The following is an 18,864-nucleotide window of genomic DNA, read 5'->3' on the forward strand; positions in this document are numbered from 1 at the left end:
CACTGCAATAAACACAAGAGAGCGGCTAACTTCATCTTATAGGGTAAAGACGAGGGTGTGCTGTACTGTTCAGACTCAAACCGTACGCTAATCTGTTGATATAACGGATAAGTCGTGCGCCGCTGCAGCTCTGTGTGCAGTGATAGCCCTGTACAATGCTGCTTGATCGCCATGCCACAAGGCAACACTGTAAAGAAGCTCACAGCACACAGAAAGACTCCAGGAAATGTGAACGTGGTGCTTTTTACAGACACTCATGAACTGTTTGGGTTGTTTTTTTTTAATTATATGGTGCCAATCTGTGATCAGTGTAATTTAAAGCATAAAGGAAGCCACAAACATAAAAAACATCACCTGAGAGAAGATTTTAGCTTCCTAAAACCGTAAAAAAAAAAAACTATTCTTGCATGTCATTACTGTGGTTAACCAGTGATAGAAGGCCAAAATGTGTGTGTTGCTGTGTAGTAATCAAACATTCCGTTGTCAGTCATGAAAAGTGGCGACTAGTTGAGGTGTGTGTGGATTAACGACATGCTGACGAGCTAAACCCTGGTCAGTGTGTGTTTTTAACCCTCATGTCGTCCTGTGGGTCAAATTCAAGTTTAAAAATGTGGAAAAAATAAATATTTTCACAGTGAAACATCTGATGTCCACATTTTCAACATTTTCAGGAAATCTTTGAATATTTTTTGGTAGAAAAAAGGAAATGTTAAAATCAAAATGTTTATCCAGATCATTCACAAAAGATCAATCAAAATCCAGCTACTGTCACTGGATTTTGGTTGATTTTTATGTGAATGTTCTTAACGAAAATATCAGGAGTTTTACTGAAATAAATGTTATCACTTTAGATATTTTTCAGAATTTTTTGGGGAAGCCTGTTATGGTCCTACCGACCATAACAGGCTGTTATGGTCGGTAGGACGCGTGTTTGTATTCTGTAAGGTCTACAGGATGTTATGGTCGGTAGGACGCGTGTTTGTATTCTGTAAGGTCTACAGGATGTTATGGTCGGTAGGACGCGTGTTTGTATTCTGTAAGGTCTACAGGCTGTTATGGTCGGTAGGACGTGTGTTTGTATTCTGTAAGGTCTACAGGCTGTTATGGTCGGTAGGACGTGTGTTTGTATTCTGTGAGGCATACAGGCTGTTATGGTCGGTAGGTCGTGTGTTTGTATTCTGTAAGGTCTACAGGATGTTATGGTCGGTAGGACGCGTGTTTGTATTCTGTAAGGTCTACAGGATGTTATGGTCGGTAGGACGCGTGTTTGTATTCTGTAAGGTCTACAGGATGTTATGGTCGGTAGGACGCGTGTTTGTATTCTGTAAGGTCTACAGGATGTTATGGTCGGTAGGACGCGTGTTTGTATTCTGTAAGGTCTACAGGCTGTTATGGTCGGTAGGACGCGTGTTTGTATTCTGTAAGGTCTACAGGCTATTATGGTCGGTAGGTCGTGTGTTTGTATTCTGTAAGGTCTACAGGCTGTTATGGTCGGTAGGACGCGTGTTTGTATTCTGTAAGGTCTACAGGCTGTTATGGTCGGTAGGTCGTGTGTTTGTATTCTGTAAGGTCTACAGGCTGTTATGGTCGGTAGGACGCGTGTTTGTATTCTGTAAGGTCTACACACGTGGACAAAATTGTTGGTACCCCTCAGTTAAAGAAGGAAAAACCCACAATTCTCACTGAAATCACTTGAAACTCACAAAAGTAACAATAAATAAAAATTTATTGAAAATTAAATAATCAAAATCAGCCATCACTTTTGAATTGTTGATTAACATAATTATTTAAAAAAACAAACTAATGAAATAGGGCTGGACAAAAATGATGGTACCCATAACTTAATATTTTGTTGCACAACTTTTTGAGGCAATCACTGCAATTAAACGATTTCTGTATTTGTCAATGAGCGTTCTGCAGCTGTCAACAGGTATTTTGGCCCACTCCTCATGAGCAAACAGCTCCAGTTGTCTCAGGTTTGATGGGTGTCTTCTCCAAATGGCATGTTTCAGCTCCTTCCACATATGTTCAATGGGATTCAGATCTGGGCTCATAGAAGGCCACTTTAGAATAGTCCAACGCTTTTCTCTCAGCCATTCTTGGGTGTTTTTGGCTGTGTGTTTTGGATGGTTGTCCTGTTGGAAGACCCATGACCTGTGACTGAGACCAAGCTTTCTGACACTAGGCAGCACATTTCTCTCCAGAATGCCTTGATAGTCTTCAGATTTCATCGTACCTTGCACACTTTCAAGACACCCTGTGCCAGATGCAGCAAAGCAGCCCCAAAACATTACTGAGCCTCCTCCATGTTTCACCGTAGGGACAGTGTTCTTTTCTTCGTATGCTTGGTTTTTGAGTCTATGAACATAGAGTTGATGTGCCTTACCAAAAAGCTCCAGTTTGGTCTCATCTGTCCAAAGGACATTCTCCCAGAAGCTTTGTGGCTTGTCAACATGCATTTTTGCAAATTCCAGTCTGGCTTTTTTATGAGTTTTTTTCAGCAGTGGTGTCCTCCTTGGTCGTCTCCCATGAAGTCCACTTTGGCTCAAACAACGACGAATGGTGCGATCTGACACTGATGTACCTTGGCCTTGGAGTTCACCTTTAATTTCTTTGGAGGTTGCTCTGGGCTCTTTGGATACAATTCCAACGATCCGTCTCTTCAATTTGTCATCAATTTTCCTCTTGCGGCCACGTCCAGGGAGGTTGGCTACTGTCCCGTGGGTCTTGAACTTCTGAATAATATGAGCCACTGTTGTCACAGGAACTTCAAGCTGTTTAGAGATGGTCTTATAGCCTTTACCTTTAAGATGTTTGTCTATCATTTTTTTTCGGATGTCCTGGGACAATTCTCTCCTTCGCTTTCTGTTGTCCATGTTCAGTGTGGTACACACCTTTTCACCAAACAGCAGGGTGACTACTTGTCTCCCTTTAAATAGGCAGACTGACTGATTATGAGTTTGGAAACACCTGTGATGTCAATTAAATGACGCACCTGAGTTAATCATGTCACTCTGGTCAAATAGTTTTCAATCTTTTATAGAGGTACCATCATTTTTGTCCAGGCCTGTTTCATTAGTTTGTTTTTTTAAATAATTATGTTAATCAACAATTCAAAAGTAATGGCTGTTTTTGATTATTTAATTTTCAATAAATTTTTATTTATTGTTACTTTTGTGAGTTTCAAGTGATTTCAGTGAGAATTGTGGGTTTTTCTTTCTTTAACTGAGGGGTACCAACAATTTTGTCCACGTGTGTACAGGCTGTTATGGTCGGTAGGACGCGTGTTTGTATTCTGTAAGGTCTACAGGCTGTTATGGTCGGTAGGTCGTGTGTTTGTATTCTGTAAGGTCTACAGGCTGTTATGGTCGGTAGGACGTGTGTTTGTATTCTGTAAGGTCTACAGGCTGTTATGGTCGGTAGGACGCGTGTTTGTATTCTGTAAGGTCTACAGGCTGTTATGGTCAGTAGGACGCGTGTTTGTATTCTGTAAAGTCTACAGGCTGTTATGGTCGGTAGGACGCGTGTTTGTATTCTGTAAGGTCTACAGGCTGTTATGGTCGGTAGGACACGTGTTTGTATTCTGTAAAGTCTACAGGCTGTTATGGTCGGTAGGACGTGTGTTTGTATTCTGTGAGGTCTACAGGATGTTATGGTCGGTAGGACGCGTGTTTGTATTCTGTAAGGTCTACAGGCTGTTATGGTCGGTAGGACGCGTGATTGGATTCTGTAAGGTCTACAGGCTGTTATGGTCGATCGGACGCGTGTTTGTATTCTGTAAGGTCTACAGGCTGTTATGGTCGGTAGGACGTGTGTTTGTATTCTGTAAGGTCTACAGGATGTTATGGTCGGTAGGACGCGTGTTTGTATTCTGTAAGGTCTACAGGCTGTTATGGTCGGTAGGACGCGTGTTTGTATTCTGTGAGGCATACAGGCTGTTATGGTCGGTAGGACGCGTGTTTGTATTCTGTAAGGTCTACAGGATGTTATGGTCGGTAGGACGTGTGTTTGTATTCTGTAAGGTCTACAGGCTGTTATGGTCGGTAGGACGCGTGTTTGTATTCTGTAAGGTCTACAGGCTGTTATGGTCGGTAGGACGCGTGTTTGTATTCTGTAAGGTCTACAGGCTGTTATGGTCGGTAGGACGCGTGTTTGTATTCTGTAAGGTCTACAGGATGTTATGGTCGGTAGGACGAGTGTTTGTATTCTGTCAGGTCTACAGGCTGTTATGGTCGGTAGGACGCGTGTTTGTATTCTGTAAGGTCTACAGGCTGTTATGGTCGGTAGGACGCGTGTTTGTATTCTGTAAGGTCTACAGGATGTTATGGTCGGTAGGTCGTGTGTTTGTATTCTGTAAGGTCTACAGGCTGTTATGGTCGGTAGGACGTGTGTTTGTATTCTGTAAGGTCTACAGGCTGTTATGGTCGGTAGGACGTGTGTTTGTATTCTGTAAGGTCTACAGGCTGTTATGGTCGGTAGGACGTGTGTTTGTATTCTGTAAAGTCTACAGGATGTTATGGTCGGTAGGACGCGTGTTTGTATTCTGTAAGGTCTACAGGATGTTATGGTCGGTAGGACGTGTGTTTGTATTCTGCAAGGTCTACAGGATGTTATGGTCGGTAGGACGTGTGTTTGTATTCTGTAAGGTCTACAGGATGTTATGGTCGGTAGGACGTGTGTTTGTATTCTGTAAGGTCTACAGGCTGTTATGGTCGGTAGGACGTGTGTTTGTATTCTGTGAGGCATACAGGCTGTTATGGTCGGTAGGACGTGTGTTTGTATTCTGTAAGGTCTACAGGATGTTATGGTCGGTAGGACGTGTGTTTGTACCTCGTTGACGGCACACATGCGAGCTATGGATCCTATGTTGTTGGTGATGGTGACCAGCGTGGCTCTGGCTAGGTCTTCTTTACTGATGCTGTCTCTCTTCTCTTTGCTCATCATGTGTCCAAAACTGCAAAACAAAAAAGAATACACGACATCTAAAAAACGGTGTAAACACAAACACTGGTCAGACTGACTTTTAAACCAAACAAAGACCACAGAAGGACGACACGCTGCTCTGTGAATTTCACAACAACCTTCTGTTTGACACCGAGTGACACCATAACAGGGAACTCTGATCATAACCCGATGGCTGCAATAAAACGCGTTTCTTCCTTCACTTTATGGATCAACCCTTGAACCCGGAGCTGCAGGTTTACTGTATACACGTTAAAACCAGATTAGCCAGCCAGTGTTTGTGTTATCTAATATTTACTACAATCCGCTGGTATTTCATTCACTGATTGCTGCTGTTTGTTTTTTGTAGTTTCTATTAAAACCCCGTCAACTCATTCTGGACAATTCATGCTCTCACCAATTCATTAATTAATGCGAACAAAAGAAGCAAAACTTTCAGTGACTTCAGCAAGTTGCAAGCTGATCTTATCTGTATTATAAAATTAGTTAAATGTCAGAAGATAATTTGAGGGCTGACAGAGAAGTTCTAATAAGCTAACATTGATAAGACTCTGCTCCAGTACAGAAAAATACAAAACACAGCTAACAGGAAGTCTTTAAAGTATAAATACAGTAGAAGTGCATGCACAAAGCGAATGGCATCGACTACAGAGGTGTAGGAAAAAACGATAGGACGGTGCTGCTATCTGGTTTGAAAAATGGGCTGTGGTGTAACTTTCTTATTATGCAAGACCTCCATGATAAAGAGGGAGGCCTCCATGAGCCTACAGGGTGGAGTCACATATACAACATAAGGTGGTGCTATGATTTAAGGTTAATTCCCTTAAAAGTTCTATAATTTCACTTATTTTTAGTCAGAACTCCTCCTTCGTTCAGCCTTGAGTCAGGTTGTGACAAACTGAGGAGGTTTTATTACTGAAAAGAACAACACAGAAGGTTCCAGCAATAAGAAGACTGTCTTTAGAAAGGATTTGCATTGTATTGCTTCATAGACCTTAAAGGTTCACAAAGAGCTCCCACCTCAGGGCTCCATACTGCAGGCCTGTGTGCTTAGATGTGTGATCACAACCTTTGTATTTATGGTGATGGATGCACTCAGCATTCACAGGGTTAAGGGGGGAGTACACCTTATTTCACAGGTTCGCAAAGCCATTATATTGTATAGGCTCTTAACAATGTTTGATATGACCCAGTTTAACATGCTATACTTCATTTTAAAGCTTATGAGTGTCTAATTACCATTTTAACAGTTAGAAGTTACATGCAGTGATCCCTGGGGACAAAATCTTGTCCTAAACATGCCAGTACACATTTCCCGGTGACCCATGTTTAGATGCTATCTGCTCAGAGTCCATACATTTTGGGTTAATGACTATTACACCATTTGATAGAGTAACCTACTGTAGAACAAATAACGGGTGCTTTGGGGGTAACTCTTTTTCTTATTGCCACGGCAACCATTTCAATATAAATAACTCTTTACCCCAGAATGAAAATGGTCTTAAGGGGTCAGATTATAAAGTATTTAAAAAAGCATCCGTTATTTTAAGAAGTGCTGTCTTAAGAACAATCTGTGAAAAAATCAGCATGATTGCTCAAATAGTTTGAAAGTTTTTAGGTTTTATGTAACGCCGGTCCCAAAAAATACAGATTTTGAGAAAATGGCAGATAAAGATTGTGACCCATGCACAAGTACTCACCAAGCTGCTGAATGTCACTAAATAAACATTTCTTTGATACCTAATGAATAGTTTAAACACTTAACTTTTTTTTTAGATTTTTTGAGGGATATAAGGTGTACTCCCCCCTTAAAGTCATTTTGTGTCACTCTGCTGTCATTTTATCTCACTTTGGTCGTCTTTCTGTATCTCTGAAATCATTTTGAGTCTATTTGTAACTGTAGCTATTTTACATCTCTTTGTGTCCCTTTCTTGTCTTTTTATGTCTCGTTTCAGCTGCATTGTGTCTCTTTAACTAAGTCTGTCGTATTTTTTTTTTGGTGAATTTAGGTCTCCTTGTTGTCATTTTGCATCATTTTGCGGTTCCTTTGGGACAGTTTCTGCCTATTTGTGTTTATTTTGCGTCTCTGATGTCTCGTGGTCATTTTGAATCTCTGTGTGGTCACGTTTGGTCTCTTTGTATTTATTTGTGTTTCTCTTTTTGTGTCGATTTGAATTCCTTTTGAGAGTCAATTAAAGCCATTTTTATCCACATAAAATTATTACTATTGAATATAAAAGTAGAACATCAGTGAGGCAGTGAATAATGCGGTAAATGGGTGGTTTTTAAGTGTTCTGGAGAAGTCGATCAGGACTCGCCTGGATGCCACGGCGGAGCCTTGCAGTCCGAAGCGCTCGTAGTCTCCTCCGTAGATGTCTTTCACCAGCTTGTCCACGTTTGTAGAGTCGCCCTTGCTGGCCATTTCCAGCGCCTCCTCGAACGTCTCGCAGCCCGTCAGCAGACAGCAGAGGCCCAGGAATGTTCCACCTCCAAGACTGAAAACAACAGAGAAAGCAGAGCAAACGCAATGAAAAAAGATGAGGAACAGTTAAAGGAGCGTAAGATAAAAAAGGCGGCACAGGAAAGAGGTTTCCTTCTCATTCCAGAGTCACATGAATTCTGTTTATCTGACCTTTAACCTCTGAGTCAGACTTAATTCCTTCATTTTATCGGCTTTATAAACCGAGTAAACGTCGCATTTGTTGGCCTCAACTCTAAAACGTGATGTAAACAGACTAGAAAGTAAACATCTGGTTAGTGGATGATAAACAGCGTGTTTAAAACATACAATCTGATCAGTATTAATCTAACAACGACGCTACCGATGCCCACAACTTTTAGGTTTAGTTTGCTCATTTCTTCCTCTACAGTTTGAAATAAAAGCCTTTCAGACAAACCCGTTCCCACAGTAAAGCCCTAAACACCAGCACTTACCCCAAACTGTACCTAATTTTAACAATTTAAAAAATCCTCTGAAGGAGTTTGAGACGTGAAAATATCAGGGTTTTTTTTGGCAACCCTCCTAATAGCTGAAACGATAAAAACTGAAAACAAAAAAGAGACATATACATATTATTTTAAATTAAATGTACAGAAACAACAAGTAAATGCATAGATTTAATGTATAATCATCCACCCTGATGGTCTAAAACTTCAAATGCTTCTTGCAAATCTAGTTTAAAGTACAAAAAGACTCTGATGTCATTGAAACAAGGCACAGCTTTTCATTTACAGAGCAAATAATCACAAAACCAGTTGGCTCAGTCGGCGTAATAGGTGATTTTAGAGTTAATCTATAGATTAAATGGTGAATAAAATAACTTTTCACACATCTACGGTCTCTCATTTCATCTGGGAGGGACTTTATTGTCCCACTGTGTGTCTTTGTTCTCTATCTAATCACGTCTTGTTCTCGTATTACGCAAGTTTAAAAGGTACACAAGGTGATAATAGATGCTATTGCTGGAATTCAAACAGCTGCTTATCGGACAGATCTACAGAAGCGATACAAGGTTTTTATCCACCTTCACCTTTTGCACACATTCACTCGTTCAACACGGCTTCAGCTTCACCACGCTTTGATTTAAGGCTCCGGGCAAACTTTAGCGCCGCAGACGTCTCTAATCTTTGTACCGTTTTTGTCTCACTTGGGCTAAAAAATGACAACATTCTTCAAAACCATGTCTGTAGAAACGCTGCTTATCTTCCTGAAGAACTGGGAACAGCAAAAGGTTGACTGTCGCTGGGTTTAGCTCAGATTAAAGGCATTATGGAGGATGGTTTTTTTTTTGCTTCATTTGTCTGATTCACATAAAATGAATATACTGACCTTTAGTGGACTTGTATGTATGGTCTCTAAAAGAATAAAAAATTAAAAAAAATAACTGTGGACATGTCAGGACCTGAAAAACATCAGCCAATCAATGCGCTCGGACCGAGGCGTTTGGTTTGCTCCCTTTCCTGTCAATCAAAAATCTTCCGGCTCAGGCCTAGTTACGTAGATTACGTACGCCTTGGACTTACGTGTTTTCTGTATGTGTTGCTTTGGTATAGCTTCGTAGTTAGCTGGAGACTTGTTTTGCTCATCTTTTTTTACATAATGGCAGATAAAGATCCAGGGGGACCCAGCCGTAAAAGACAACTTCACGAGTCCTACACAAGTTTCTGGAGGGGGGCGTTTCTTCGTAAATGTTAAGAGGGGGGAGGTTAGAGGGGGGTGAGGGAGAGGTTGTATGTGCGCATGCTACGTTCAAAGTCGTAGGAAATTAAAACTCCTCTAATGCCTTTAATCAGTGATTATAACAAACTCAGGGTGCATTAGCAGAAGGTTCTGTTTGATTGCGTCACTGATTGTTCTCTGAATGTTTGGAACGTCGGTTTAAAGGGTAAAAGGCCAGACATGGGGTTAAAGAACAGCAGCAGAGTCCACATTTTTACCTCTGTTATGGCCCCGGGCTGCTCCCTTTGCCTTTCTGCTGTGATTAACCTTGTCCTGGTTCAGAATGCAAATTAATGTGTGTGATCCCCTGTGCCGGATTACTGGCTCCTGTTGTTCTGGCTGCTTCCCCTCCATGCTGCCGGTACCGGTACCACGGCCCAATCAATCTGCTCCCGTCATCGCTGCACCGGCTTAAAAGCTCAGCCGAACCGTCAGTCTGAGCTTTACAGTGAGCAGCTCGCCTCCTGTTTGTGTGTTTTCTGTTTGTTTCTGGGTCAGAACGCTGTGATTGTCGTTGTTGTCGCTCTGTGCTGAAGTCTAAGACACTGGAGGCAGGCTGATGTTACAAACTGTGGCTTCACTGCAGATCTACCTCTTATTTAGACGTCCTCTTCTTATTCGGATTTATCATCTGTTTGAGTCCTGTTCCTCAAAAACCGCTGCATATTAAAACATCTTTAACTCTGGTACAGCCACTTGTTCCATTCATTTCCCCAGCCAGCCACAAAAACCTCTGACTCATACATTCTAAAATAAATACTCCTTTTTTCTGCCTCCTGATCTTCTTGTACATGTCACTGGAAGCACATTTGATCAAACAACGTGAAACTGACATTTCTAACTCTTCATGCTCATGTGGATTCTGTTAGACGAGGATTTGGGCTACGTTTGGGGGAAAAAGCAGCATTTAAATCCACCTGTTACACTTTTCACCTTGTTTTATTCGCTCTCTGACTTACCGTTGCTCATTTTTGATCCTGGCTGTGATTCAGCCGAGTCATAACGACCTCTGTTTGTTTCACGGTTTTGTTCATAAATGCTGCTTAAGTTTCACACGTCATTTGCTGCCTTTAACATGGCAGTAGAAGCACTACATCATCAAGCTTTTGGTCAGATATTTTAAAACTGCTCTAATTTAATTTTCATGCTCGTCATGAAAGTATTTCTGCTGCACTGAGAAACTATGCTTCCAAAAATGTAAAAAAATGTGACAAAGCTGTGTATAAATCAACTTTGTACACTCTTTATTAGTGTCTTTGTTTTCATTCGCTCTCTGACTAACCGTTTTTTGTGACTAAATGATCTATTTTACATGAGATTCTGTGCACTTCTTTGACCAAAAAAGAACTTTCTGTTGTTTCCTGAGGCTTCAAAACTTGAGAGTTGAATGATCTGATTTCTATTTAAAACAAAGAACCAAACACTAGAAACCCTTTTATTAAGCATGGCTGGCCTCATTCTCCTTGTCAAATATTCACACATAAGTTAGTCATAAAAACGGCTATTTGATTCATTTTTTTCCACCTTTTGATCTGCGTAAAATGCTCAGGTTTCACTCATCATTGAACTTGTAGTCAGATATTTTCACAACTGCTCTTTTAATTCTCACACAGGCTGCAGTGAGACACTACGCTTCCTAAAAGAAGTCAGTAAATGCTGTAAAAGTGTGCAGAAATCAAACCACTGCAGTGTTCAGTAGCCCTATAAGCTTCAGTCAATTCCAGCCGTTTTCAGTACAAAAAAATCGCTAATATTTTATTTGTAAATAAAAATATGACGAGAAATACAGGGAATATTGGACGCGCATCGCGAGGTGCATTTCCTTGAAAACAACCGATTCGTGGATTTTATACGACTTCAGGACATGTTTTGGACAAAATAGTTTACTGGCTTGTATCGTCTGGATGTAAAAGGTTGGATTATGGCCGTTTTTTGTGGAATATTTTCATCAGTGTGTAATAATGAACCCGGAAATGTGAGTCACACTGTGTACGTTGAAGCCGCATATAGAGAACGGATGGATGAATATTCATCGTTTGTCGGACAAATGTGTTTTTCTCACCCGCTGTGGTAATCGCATCTGAAAGTGGTTTATACCGGCGGATTCATGAGAATCTAAGCTTTCCATCGGCGTATAATGTTTGTATAATGGCGTTTGCAGCTTCAGACGTTTAAGGAAATGCTTATGCAGATCTCAAAGCGTCCCGCGGGCGAAACACTGAAGCTTAACGGGTTTTAAGTCCTTGTTTTCATTCACTTTTTCCTGATCCTTGTAACCGAATGATCTGCTGCTAAGCTGAGCTGAGTCACAACAGCCTCTGTTTGATTAATATTTCTGTCAATAAATGCTACTTTTTGTCTGCTTCTATGTTCTTTATGAGTACATTTCTTACCTCTTAGCCCTGTCTGTAAAGCACTTTGTAAACTCTGTATTTAAAAGCTGCAATAAAAATAAAGTTATTATTAGTATTTCCTCATTTTACTCCTGATCCTTGTGATTCTGCTGCTAAATGTCGTGCATGTGTACAAACAGGTGCTAATCCTGCTCACCTGGTCCCAGTCACCCGTTTGTAGTTGTTCTCCGAGTACACGGCCAGAATGGAGACGCCGGAGCCGATGTTCACGAGCAGCATGGGGAAGGGGTTGTCCAGAGTGCAGGGCTTCTTCACGCAGCTCTGGGTGTCCGACGGATTCTGGAAGTAGTAGCACTCCGGGTGTCCGTTGAAGCCCATCCGATCGACGAAGAGCAGGCCGCGGATCAGGCAGTCCAGCTCGTCCAGCTTCAGCAGCTCCAGGTCGGCCATCTGCAGAAGGTTTAACAGTTGGAGAACGCGCTAGTTTAGCTGCCAAAAGAAGGGTTTAAACTGCACGAGATGATTTAACGTCAAAGACTGTCACATTCATGGCCAGTTTTATGAAAGCAGTTTATGACTTGTGGTTGAGTTTGTGCTGCAGCGTCCAGGGAGAGTTCATCGATCCTGCTGCACTGCAGACAGGGTCAATGAACTCAGGAAACAGCCGCTGAGACGGCAAAACACCCAATGGATTTAGAAGATACTTAGGATTTAGAAGAAGCCAGAAAGTACAGAAAGAAATGTAGACACAGTTTCAAATCCAGGTTAGGAGAATGCCTGCTCAAATTATGTCTGACAGCTGAAGACAAACGTTATTCTGTAAACTGCAAATATAACTGAGGTGGGTTCAGGATGTAGTTAAAATAATCTAATAATAGTCTTATCTTGTCTGGACAATAAAAAGCATCATTTTTCCCTGTTTCAGGAGCTGGGACTGCGTGTTCTGTTTGTTTCGTCGGGATCCAAATGTCCACAGACAAAAGTTCTCACTTTTTAGTAACCAGACATGTTTTCACGTCGTACACTCACCGTTCTGAAGTCGTTCTCGAACTTGTACGCTCCGCCTCCAGTGGCGCAGAGCGTCGTGTGCAGGCTGGAGAAGTTCTTGTCTCGTCCCATCTGAATGAACCGTGGCATCGCCTGCGTCGGGAAGCGAATGAAGTGCAGGTTTCCCGTCCTGCCACACATGGTCAGATTCCTCAGCTCCAGGTGGACGTCACGGACGCCCGTCTTACCTGAACGATGGACGAACCGTTTAACAATACACCTTATATGACCTGAAGCTTCAGAACATCAGAGTTGAATGATCTGGTTTCTAATAAAACACTGAACTTGAAGTCAAGTAGAAAACCCTGAAGAACACATCTTCAAGGATCTCTAACACGACTTTCCCCGTCAGGTGTTCACACGTGTGCTAACAGATGCAGCTACATACACCCGTGACTGTTCTGTCCTGACAGACGTACCATAGGCCACGTTAGAGGTGAGGTAGCGGCGGATGGACTTGAGGTTTTCCACTTCTTCCTGTTCTTCCTCTGCGGTTATATCGACCGGCTCAAAGTACACCAACTTCACCAAGGTCCCACCGATGTCCATGCCAAACCAGGGGAAGGCTGGAGAGGAAAGGAAAAAAGCAAATCATTTATTTACTTATTCAAACATAAGGAATAATTACAAATCAAAATGACTTTGGTCCACGAAAATACATGCTATATAAAATATTGGAAACAAACAAAATAAATGTTGTGAACCTTGAAATGACCTCTGGCAGAGTGACTAATGTTCTGCATCATTAAATGGAAATTCTAATTAACAAATAGCTAACATTTACAAAGTTTCAAATATTTGATGTGAGTAAAAACAATACGTGTGAATACCAGATTTTTAATCAACGCGTCTTTCTTTGTGCGATCATTTAGAAAAAGTGTAGCACGCCCACGAATGCAGGCAGAACAGCTCACAAGCTCTCAGCACAGGCTTCCAGAAGTCAGCCAATCAGGGAAAAGTGGACTTTAACCCTCCTGTCGTCCTGCAGGTCAAAACTGAACCAGTTTAAAGTTTGAAAAAGTGGGGAAAAAATTATATTTTCACAGTGAAACTTCTGATGTCCGCATTTTCGTTAAATTGTTTAAGATTTTTCGGTGGAAAAAAATAAATGTTAAAAATGTTTCTTTAGAACATTCACACAAAAAAAAATCAACCAAAATCCAGAAAATTTAACTGGATTTCGGTTGATTATTTGTGACTATTCTTAAAGAAAATAATAGAAGTTTTACTGATATATATATATATATATATGTCCACATTTTCAATATTTTTGGGAAATCTTGTAAGATTTTTTGGTGGAAAAAAATAAATGTTAAAAATGTTTCTTTATAACATTCACAAAAAAATCCACCAAAATCCAGGAAATTTTGTTATATATTAGATAATATTAGAAGTTTTACTGATATATATGTAGTCACTTTAGATATTTTTACTCATTTTTTGAAAGATTTTTACTCATTTTTTGAAATTATTTACAAGAATTTTCTTGCCAAATTTGGGGATTTTTTGAAAATAAATCTTTTATGGGAAACTTTTAATGAATTACTGGAATTTTCTTCCTGAATATTTAGTACATTTTCTGAAAATTTGGGAATTTTTTGGTGATTTTTTTGTATTTTTTTTTTCAGCCCAGAAAACAATATTTTTGGTGCCCATAAATGAGGGCAACAGGAGGATTAAAGAGGCAAAATGCTGATTACAGACAGACCATGAACTGAGAGGCTGCATAAAGAGTCATTATAAGATGAGAAAAGATTTTTAAAATGTGAATCATAGAAGAGTCCCAAAATAAAATAAAATAAATAATAAAAATATATTTATTTTCCACAATTTCAAACTTTAAAACGGGTCAATTTGACCTGCAGGACGACACGAGGGTTAAAAAAGGATGAAAATCTTTCAGGTTTTGATGAAGAGTTTAATAAAACAAGAAGTCTGAGCATGTCTCCTTTGAGTAGGGTAATTAAAAAGGCTGCTTTTCACCATGTTCTGACATTTAACGTTAAAAAAAACCCAACCTATCCACAGGGGAATTAAATAACAAATGAAGCGATACTGAAACTATGTGTAGCTCTGGACCTGGATAAGAAAAAGAAAAATCTTCCAGCACAACTGGCTGGATGATAAATAAATAAATAATAAAACGCCACCACGGCTCGACGAGAGCCAGGGTTGCCATGGAAACAGATATCCCCCCTCCATCATCTCTGTCTCTCGCAGACTCTTCAGCCTCCGATTTTCTCTTTCGCTTAGCTTCTCCCCTCCGTCTCTTGGCCTCGGTAACGGTCTTTTACACGCCATCCATCTTTCCTTCACCTTCTCTCTGCATCAGCATCTCTCCTTTTTCACTACATGTTCTTTTCTCGTTTCCTATTTTCCTTCACCCTCATCCTCTGCCACGCCTCTTCCCGTCTTTTGCTCGTCTCTTGTCTCTTCATCAGTTTAATTAAATTAAATCAAGACTTGCCGGCACTGATGGACGTGATCTGATAGTACAGGATGTTTTAAATGGACCACAAAGCAGCAGCTATATTCAGCTCACAGGTACACTTGATTTAATCACTTCGATTGGATATAGAAGAGGCTGCACAGTGGTCTCGTGGTTAGCACTTTCACCTTGCAGCAAGAAGATCCCTGGTTCAAATCCCGGCCTGGGATCTTTCTGCATGGAGTTTGCATGTTCTCCCTGTGCATGCGTGGGTTTTCTCCGGGTACTCCGGCTTCCTCCCACAGTCCAAAAACATGCTGAGGTTAATTGGTTACTCTAAATTGTCCGTAGGTGTGAATGTGAGTGTGATTGTGTGTCTGTATATGTAGCCCTGTGACAGACTGGTGACCTGTCCAGGGTGTCCCCTGCCTTCACCGAGTCAGCTGGGATAGACTCCAGCACCCCCCATGACCCTAGTGAGGATAAAGTGGTGTATAGAGAATGGATGGATGGATATAGAAGCAGAATTAGAGCTTAAACAGCAACATATTTACACATTTTTCACAACTATTTTAGCACTTTCTAAAGCAAAACCTACATATTTATTATGTAATGATCTGTTGTTTTCTTAGTTTTATGACATTTTCAGTTTGGGGCTGCTGGTCTAAGCTAATTAGGAATCAAATCCTCAGATTAATTGATAAAATCTGTTAGTTGCACTGCTAATAATATGCTGCCTTGAATGTGCCTTGTTTGAAAGAATACAAAAAAGCTGCTATCTTGCATGACTGTGATCTTATCTGTTTAATTTGTTCTCGTTAAATGTCTTCTAATTGTAAAGCATTTCAAAAGATGATGCACAAATAAAGTGATTATTATTATTATAATATAGTCATAAGAAACTGGTTCCATCTGAGTGACTTAGTTTACCAGTAAATAAGACAAACTGATTTCAGAGTGATCACAGTGTGCTGGGCGCTGTTATCATTATTTTTTTGTTGATGTAGACTCATTTTGGTTCAGGGGCCACATTCAGCCCAATCTGATCTCCAGTTTTTACTTTATGCTCAAAACAACACAAGTCAGACAAAATAAAGGACAAAAAAACAAGACAAAGTACTGCAAAAATGAGACACAAAACGACAAAAAATGAGACCAACGACATGAAACAAAACAATAAAGAGACAAAAAATTAGACAGAAATGTCACAAAGCAACAAAAAAATTGATAAATGACAAAAAAGAGACAAAAAAAACACAAAATGACGAAAACGGCAGACAAAACGACGAATAAAGCAAAACACAAAATGACAAAAAAATGAAACAACCAACGAAAGTCAGACAAAAAACAACAAAAAAAGACAAAATCTTACAAAAATGAGACACAAAGTGACAAAAAATTTGACAAATGACACGAAAAAAACAAAAAAAAATGACAAAATATTCAACCAAAAAGTTACAAAGCAACAAAAATAATGGACAAACGACAAAAATGGGACAAAAAATGACAAAAGCGAGAAACAAAATGACAAAAGAACAATCTAGTATTTTACTTTCTGATCCAAACAACTTGTCATGTTCTAGAAATGATTTTAAATTTATAGTTTTACTAATTTACAATCTGCAGTTAATGTCTTCTCTGTAATTTTTACACTTTGAGGGCCGGATTGGACCCTCTGGAGGACCACTTTTGGACCACGGGCCTCATGTTGGGCAGTCCTGATGTAGACTAACTGTGGGACTACACTGATTGTACAAAAGTCAGAAACTGATGTGGTGTATCACTCCTGCAAAGCAACAGGTTTTTGCTATAAAAGTGTCTCCAACAGAAAAACACAAAACCTTAGAGAGTAACACCACATAACTGATACCGTCCTGATGTGCCCGTACTGCTATTTTTAGAAGCCGCCTGCACTGATCCACTTCTGTTTGCTTTGGCAGTACAACTAATGCCAAAATTCTGATTGAACGCAGCGAAAGACGGCGTGACAACAAGTCATGGTGACACAAGCCAAGCTGCCAAGGGCGTCACAGCGTTCCCGTCGTCTCTGAAACATTAATGTTTTACATTTGCAGAGGTGAGAGAGGCTCAGCACGAGACAATCGGCACAGGGAGCGGCGTTTTGTCCGATCAATGCGTCCATAGAGTGGAACAACGACAACAGTGTGTGGCTGCTCAGGACGACACGTGTTCACTTAAACGTGTTGTTGTGGAAAAGCAGCGGCATTCAGCAGGAGAATGTGTTGAATCTGTGTATTTAGTGCGTGAAGACGAGGCGAAAACACTGCAGACCTCAGTCCTTCACAGAGAAAGAACCTACAGAAAAACGGCCCATCTGGCTAAAACTTTTTACTCATAACGTCACATTTAAAGCCTGCCAGATATCAGACTTTTAATGTGATGTAATAACTGCAAAGATCAATAATTGATTCCTTGTCAGCTATTAAAATCTACTGGTAACAACTCTGATTACAGATTCATCAGTTTGAGTAACTTTTTAATTTAAAAAAAATCTAAATCCTCCAATTTCAGCTTCGTTCCTGACAGCAAATAATCCCCAGGTTGTGGAAAAAACAAGACATTTGTGGACGTCGCTTTGGGCCTTGGGATTCATTCTGAACCATTTTCTGATGTTTAAAACAACAATTAATTGGTTTATCAAGAAAATGATCAACAGATTAATCAACAGTGAAAATCATATTTTAGCTAAAAAAACTGCAATGACAGTAAATATCTGTCAGTAAGAGGTTGACAGTCTTGTTTAGGCAATAAATGAGATTTGCCTGCTTCTAAAACATCTAGAAAAGCACATTTTGAAGCATGTCTAACTGGGCGTTGTGTGGTTTGTCAGGAAAAACTGGGAAAGAAAAGTGGACTCAGTAATTTAAGAGTTAACTCTCTGAACTCCACCAGCTTCCTCTGTATTTAGAGTTTAGAGCTCCAACTAATGATTACATTCATAATCTGTTTATTTGTTGCTTTTTCTGATCAGCTGCAGAAAAAAAAACTCTTATCCAACGATTCAAAACAAACAGCTTCAAACTTATGGTCACATTAGACAGAGAAAACATCCTCACAAGTAATAAGCAGCAACAACTGGACATTTGGCGTTAATTATTGACACTGACATATCAAATTTGCAGGACTATAATATCTTTAGAGCTGACTTTCTTTGGCCCAAGTCTTCCTGACTGGTTAAAAACTAGCTAACGGCTAAACTCTGGGATTCACCAGCATGGAGCAGCAGGGCCTGAAAGTCTGGATAAGACTGCTGACTTCCTGCTCCGCTCTGTGGCCTCAGCGTGGCCTGATGATCAGGAGATGTGACTGTTTCATAACACAGTGCTGACCTGAAACAGACCCGTCCTGTCCGGCTTACTGAGGCAAAGTCCACTTTCAGGTCACAGCCACCAAACTTCAGCTTTAGATCTGCATAGATGTATTTCATGCTTCTGCTAGCTGCTCTCCAGATGTCCATTAAAGATGTCCATCCAGACATGGTGGTTGTGGCATAGATGAGCAGCAGGTTGGAAGCCCCTGACTGAACTTCAACACGTCATGGATGGACTGGTGCAGCATCAGCAGTAGTGGCCTTGTTCCGTCAGACGGCATGAGCCAGAAGGTGAGGCTCTGGATCTGCCTGACCCTCATCTATGGTCAGGAGTTCTGGGTAGCAGAGACTGTAGATGCCAGCAAGTGAAATGAGTTTCTTCAATGGGGTGGCGTGAGGAGGTCGGTCATCCAGGAAGTTGCTGAGGTAGTGTGGACATCTTTAGGATGTCTATTCAGTGCCTTCTTTTAGGGGTTTACCAGGAATGTCAATCTTTGAGGAGTAGGGCTGCAACTAATGACGC

At 40.6% G+C, this 18,864-nt stretch overlaps 1 protein-coding gene and 1 long non-coding RNA gene across 3 annotated transcripts in view; one reads left to right on the top strand and one right to left on the bottom strand.

Moving 5' to 3' along the window:
* The window catches only part of pank1a (pantothenate kinase 1a), a 37,133-nt gene that overhangs the window by 7,702 nt on the left and 10,567 nt on the right, over window positions 1-18,864 (bottom strand). For both annotated transcript variants that reach the window (XM_022189644.2, XM_022189645.2), the window contains exons 2-6: window positions 13,002-13,148; window positions 12,565-12,770; window positions 11,732-11,985; window positions 7,281-7,457; window positions 4,831-4,954 (exon numbers count right to left, since the gene is read on the bottom strand). In XM_022189644.2, the coding sequence (XP_022045336.1) occupies window positions 4,831-4,954; window positions 7,281-7,457; window positions 11,732-11,985; window positions 12,565-12,770; window positions 13,002-13,148 (908 nt within the window). The remainder of the gene's footprint in view (window positions 1-4,830; window positions 4,955-7,280; window positions 7,458-11,731; window positions 11,986-12,564; window positions 12,771-13,001; window positions 13,149-18,864) is intronic.
* Window positions 3,253-4,821, top strand: LOC127537494 (uncharacterized). Its single transcript, XR_007947166.1, has 3 exons — window positions 3,253-3,446; window positions 3,831-4,022; window positions 4,599-4,821. It is a non-coding gene; the product is annotated as an uncharacterized LOC127537494 (long non-coding RNA).

Source organism: Acanthochromis polyacanthus, chromosome 15 (assembly GCF_021347895.1).
Source record: "Acanthochromis polyacanthus isolate Apoly-LR-REF ecotype Palm Island chromosome 15, KAUST_Apoly_ChrSc, whole genome shotgun sequence".
NCBI lineage: Eukaryota > Metazoa > Chordata > Actinopteri > Pomacentridae > Acanthochromis > Acanthochromis polyacanthus.